Source organism: Microtus ochrogaster, chromosome 8 (assembly GCF_000317375.1).
Source record: "Microtus ochrogaster isolate Prairie Vole_2 chromosome 8, MicOch1.0, whole genome shotgun sequence".
Taxonomy (NCBI): Eukaryota; Metazoa; Chordata; class Mammalia; order Rodentia; family Cricetidae; genus Microtus; species Microtus ochrogaster.
Genome location: NC_022015.1, coordinates 75,632,481 through 75,638,313, shown reverse-complemented (window position 1 = coordinate 75,638,313; position 5,833 = coordinate 75,632,481). Strand labels below are relative to the sequence as shown.

The following is a 5,833-nucleotide window of genomic DNA, read 5'->3' as shown; positions in this document are numbered from 1 at the left end:
AGGGTAAGGGTGAGTTCACACCACAGGGCAGTGGGAACTAGAGGCTGAAGTGAGTTCACACCACAGGGCAGTGGGAACGAGAGGCTGGAGAGTAAGGGTGAGATCACAGCACAGGGAAGTGGCAGAGCCAGGACTGAATGAATCCACCTTCATTCCAGCACTGGCCTTTATGTCTTAAAGCCTGAACAACCAGACTTAGCCACCTAAAAGAGGTTTTGACTACAGAGTAAAATGCAACTACCCAGTTAAGTACGCAAAGTTGAGCCCAGTACTGGGTCACAGACCTGTAATCCCAGCACTCTTGACAAGAGACAGAGGCGGGAAGATTGTGAGTTCAAAGTCAGTCTCTACTGTCTAGTGAGCTCCAGGAGGCTAGCAAAGTACATAAGACCTTATCTCAAAAGAAAAAGGCAGGGATAGGAATGCGGCTAAATAGAGTGCTCGCCGGGAGGTACCCAGAGCATGGAAAAGTTAAATCCACTTATAAAATCAAAGATAGATGATAGATGATAGATAGATAGATAGATAGATAGATAGATAGATAGATAGATAGATGATAGATAGATAGATAGATAGACAGATAGACAGATAGATGATAGATGATAGAAAAAATGCAAATACCTATAAATAACAAATGATCAAAAAGTGACTCTTAGATCACTACTAAAGGAAACAGAAGCACACAGAGAGTATATGAAGTTCTTGTTACAAAAGAGATTAATGTCAACATTAGAGTGATAAGTACATTGATCACCCTGGTTTGATCACAAGGCAATAAAAAGATGCACAAAACATCCCTCTGAATCGCAAAGAAAATCTGTAGCGTTTACATGCAAGTTAATAGTAAAATAAAACTTTGTTTTTTAAAAAAGCGAAAGTTTCATAGTAGCCATATTCACGAAAGTCTGAATATGAAAACACAGCGTCCACCAAGTGATGGATGTAAGAAACACATGGGAATGGAATATTACTCAGCCCTAACAGTGAATGGAGCCTGACATGTGCTGCAGTATTGGCAGAACTTGAAAGACGGACGCCCTGAATGAGAGGCTAGATACGAAAGTCATATAGTATGTGTTTCCCTGTCCACAGGCGGCCAGAATCATCAAACCCAGGGACAGAAAGCACATTTCAAATCTCTAGGAGTGGGAGTGGCGGGGTGGTAATGAGTTACGACTGCAGAATGGGTGCCGTTTCCAACCTCGGCGAACACAGAGTGTTCTAGAACCAGCTAATGACGGTTAGGGTGATACATTATAAGGGTATGAAATGTTCCTAGTGGTAAATTTTGTTAACTGTATTTTACCACAACATTTTTTTTAAAAGAATTCTTCAATAATACAGCTCTTTATAAAATTCCTAAGCTTCTGTAAACAACCCCTTCCCGTGGACCTGTTAGCAATCCTAATAAAACTCACTGAGTCACTGTGCTAGTCTGAAAGAAAATGCCCCCCAAAGGGAGAGGCACTATTCGGAGGTGTGGCCTTGTTGGAGTGGGTGTGGCCTTATTGGAGGAAGTGTGTCACTATGGGAGCGGGCTTTGAGGTTTCTTTTTTCTCAAGCTTTCCTTGGTAGGATTGTCAGTAAACTTCCTGTTGCCTGCAAGAACTGGGTTATTTCTCCAGCACCGTGCCTGCGTGCATGCTGTCATGCTCCCCGCCCTGATGGACTGAACCTCTGAACTGCAAGCAAGCCCCCTCAACTAAATGTTTTCTTTATAAGAGCTGCCATGGTCATGGTGTCTCCTCATAGCAATACAAAGACATGACAGCAGAAGGGAGAAAAAGGATTGCACTGGGAGTCTAACAATGGATATGATTGAAATACTTTAAAAATATACTAAAACCATTATTAAGTATAATTAACACTTGCTAACAAAAAAAACTAGCTAGATTTTACACTTTTTTAATGTGGATGTCCGTGTCCCAGGACGAGTGCAGTGAGTCTGGGATAATTATTTGTTTTGTGTGGCACACATGTGTGGGTCAGGGGTGACAAGGAGTCAGTTTTCTCCTTTCGCCATGACAGCTCCGGGGATTGAACTCAGGCCATGAGACTGGGCAGCAAACACCCTTGCCAGATGAGCCACCTCCCACGCCTACCGTTCTAACCACACTAGGGCATTGGTGAGTTCAGGAATACTTGGACCTGGCTGCCCAACTTCCTCAGGAAGAAGCAGCAAAGGGCTTCGTACCCCACCAGCCGCAAATGAATGGGTCTGGTGAGCCATTGGGTGGGGGGCCTAGAGAGGGCTTTATTTGTGTGCAGGTGTGCCTGTGAGTTTGCATCATGGTGCTGAGAATCGACCCAGGGCCTCGTGCACGCCAGGCAGCCTCTTTGCCTCTAAGCTCTACCCCTAGCGGTGGCCCTTCATAATTTGGCAACTCGGTAGACAATGTACACCTAGAAGTGCCTTCTTTGTGAACTAGAAAACAGAAATGAATCAAAACATCAGCAAGAAAGCTTGTGATGGGAAAAGAAAGCTTCCATTCTGAGGAGGCCAACAAGGTTCTGAGTATTTCCTGAGGACCGGCTGGATCCAAGGCTTCCATGGGTTACTCTACGGTTTCTTCTCAAATCCCTAAGGAGCCCAAGGTACTGCTAGGTCTGAGTAACCATGAAGCATCAGCTGGGTGGTGACATAGAACACACACAAGGTCAATCTGGGTTCCGGGCACCAAGCTAAGCATTTATTTTCTAAATGCTGCTTCCACACACAGCTGTAGGAAGCAGTAGATGCCACTAGATGTATTGTGCCACCTGTCGAAACAATGTCAGTCTTCCTAATTCAATGAAAGTAGGCATTTCAAATCAGTGAGGAAATAATTTATTCATCGATAAAGTTGATTGCGTGCCACTGAGTCTCATGCAGGCAATGGCGTGGGAAAAAAATTGAACTGCATATCCCATCCTGAAGAATCCAACGAAGCAAACCAAACAAAGAAATGGAAAATAATCCCTGTGCTGCATGTCCTAGTGTAGCAGAAGCCTACAAGCTGTTTACAAGATGAGGGATTAAATGTTGAGATGATAAAAATAAATTTAAAATCCAGGGCTGGAGGCATAGCTTAGTGGTGGAGCATTTGCCTGACATGTGCAAGACCCTGAATTCGATCCCCAGCATCACAAGAAAAGAGAGAGGTGGGTGACTAAATCCAATAAGTATTTTACTATATGGAAGTTTGCAGAATAACCTACAGTTTATAGATTTATGGGGGAGAGAGACTTCAAGAATTTTCTTTCTTAGTGTTGTCTATAGAAATATCTAATCTGCCATTCCTGGATATTCTCCAGCCTGCTTCAAGGGAAAATGTAGGCTGTTCCATTAAGACTTGTTTTTTTTCTGAGAGGCATTCCTACCTCGGTGAGCTGAATCCATCCTGCTATCTGGAAGTAGCCCGGCCTCTCCTCCATACCTAGCCTATGACTTCTCCCTCCCAGGAGGAAGTCCTCAGAGTGTGTCACAGGTGGGAACCCTCTGGAAGGAGGTAAAACAGAAAGAGAGAGACCTGTTTTTAAGGGGAGCAAAAGCTTCCCCGACCGTCCTTCACTCTAGACCACCATGAACTCCAGAGAGCTGAAGAAACAAGAAAGAGAAACCCAAACCAGACCCTACAAGTGTGTGAGACCCTGGGCTCAGACCCGGCATGACACGGAAAGACAGAGGGACGAAACCCAACAGAATATCTCACTAGATGTAAACTTGTAGAATCCTGCAAAGACAGACGGAAGAAAGGCCAGACTTACATGGCCGAGAAGTCATTTCCTTGCCTAACACCTCAAAGGCAGAGTTTAATTCGCACTCACACCTGTAATTTAGGGATTAGCCGGATTGCAGATTATAGATATTAAATGAAGGAAATTTGATCAACTACTTTATGCCAAGTAACACACCAGCGGACGAGAACAGAATTCACAAAACACCCTGAAATCCCTGCTGGCTTGTATGCTAATTCTCCAGAGTCCTTTTGTGCTCAGCGGTGATAATGTAGCTTCAGTTCCAGGCCAGACAATGGTAGAATGTAAGCAGCTGTTCGGAGGGAAATTAGGCAGTGTTATTCATCCTAATCCGTTCTTGTTTGCTCCGGAGCTTCCTTGCCCCACACAGCTTGTTGTGGGCAGATACTACAGGGTAGGAGAAAGGCATTTGTTCATCCGCTGAGCTTACTCACCTTATTTAGTATGTCCCTCTCTCTCAGAAGCTCATCCATTGCCTTCTTATCCAATTCTGCCTGCTTCTTTGAAGACTCCACCTCTAAAATGTCAGGTAGGAAAATAGTAATGAATGTAGAGTCCATCAAGGGAGGACATGAAAAGCCAAAGTGATTTAACAAACAACACGGTTTTATTTGTTCAGCTGTAGCGGAATTGAGTAGCTGAGCTGTAGCTCTGAGTTGAGTGATAGGTGACCTTCATTCTAGCGCAAGGATGTGGATCTTGCGGTCCCACAAAAGAGATGGGAAGGGAGCTGAAAGAGATTAAACTCTTAGCCACGGGACTAGGGTCAGTAAGGGTGAGATTAAAAGCCTGGACCTGCTGGCTGCCAAAGGTCTTTGTGCTTTTTAGATCTTTTTCGTTACATCTGTAGGTAGAAATATGAAATCTAACTTCCTAGAACTTGTTACATCCCTCCATTTTTCAAGTCTCCCTTTATGCCCCACAGTGGAATTCTGTAGCTTTTTATATATAGGTCTTATAGACATGGTGGTAACTTCGTTCATAGCTGTTTTATTACTTCTGCTACTACTGGGGCAGAGAATTCTGGCAAATTAGCTAGAACTCTGTACAAAAATGCTATCGGTAGCTACATATATTTTATAGTGTGCCACCTTATTGAAATCTCATATTAATTCTGGCAGATTTTCAAATCACTTCTTGGATATTACTATAGGAAATCCTAACCTAGAGAGGACCCATGCTCCTAACCATTATGGCTAACACTGCTCTTTGATTAGGTACATCAAAAGAAACTGGTCCCACTGGTCCACACCTCTAACTGTTTGGGAGGCTGAGAGTTGGAGAGCTGCTTCAGCCCAGAAGTTCAAGACTAGCCTGGGCAATATGACAAGATGTTATAACAAACAACAACAAGTCTCTAAGAAAAGATTTTATCAAAAGTAAATACGAAACAACCAAAGAGAAGCTAGAGGTTAAGAGCATTGTCTGCTCTTCCAGAGGTCCTGAGTTCAATTCCCAACAACCACCTGGCAGCTCACAACCATCTATAATGAGATCTGGTGCCCTCTTCTGGTGTGCAGGTAGACATGCAGACAGGATACTGAACACATAATAATAAAGATAAAAATAAATAAATAAAGAGAAGGAATAACCAAAGAAAAGAATGTGCTGGCTTTCATAAATGTGACTTAACAGGGGAAGAATTTGATTCAATGCTCAATGGATTAAAAATATTTGTCAAGGATTAGAGAGACAGCTTGGTGGCTAAGAGTACTTGCTGCTCTCCCAAAGGATCTAGGTTTCAATTTCTAGTACCCACGTGGAAGCTCACAACCATCTCTAACTCCAGTCCAGGGGATCCAATATTCTCTTCTGACCTTTGAGGGTACCAGGCACCTGCATGGCACACAGACATTCAAGTAAAACACCTATAAGCAATAAATAGCAACTGAATACATATACATATATAAATATATGTGTGTGTATGTATTATAGTCAGAGAGAGAATTATCTAAAAGTTTACAATTATGGCAAGCACAATTATTGTAATTAAAACATGGGACAGCCAGGCAGTGGTGGCGCACACCTTTAATCCCAGCACTCGGGAGGCAGAGGCAGGTGGATCTCTGTGAGTTCGAGACCAGCCTGGTCTACA

The 5,833-nt window shown here is 43.3% G+C and overlaps 1 protein-coding gene across 1 annotated transcript in view; it reads right to left on the bottom strand.

Moving 5' to 3' along the window:
• Window positions 1-5,833, bottom strand: part of Cfap58 (cilia and flagella associated protein 58) — a 112,636-nt gene that overhangs the window by 82,804 nt on the left and 23,999 nt on the right. Inside the window, exon 8 of the mRNA XM_005352451.3 lies at window positions 4,173-4,255. Coding sequence (XP_005352508.1) covers window positions 4,173-4,255 — 83 coding nt within the window. The remainder of the gene's footprint in view (window positions 1-4,172; window positions 4,256-5,833) is intronic.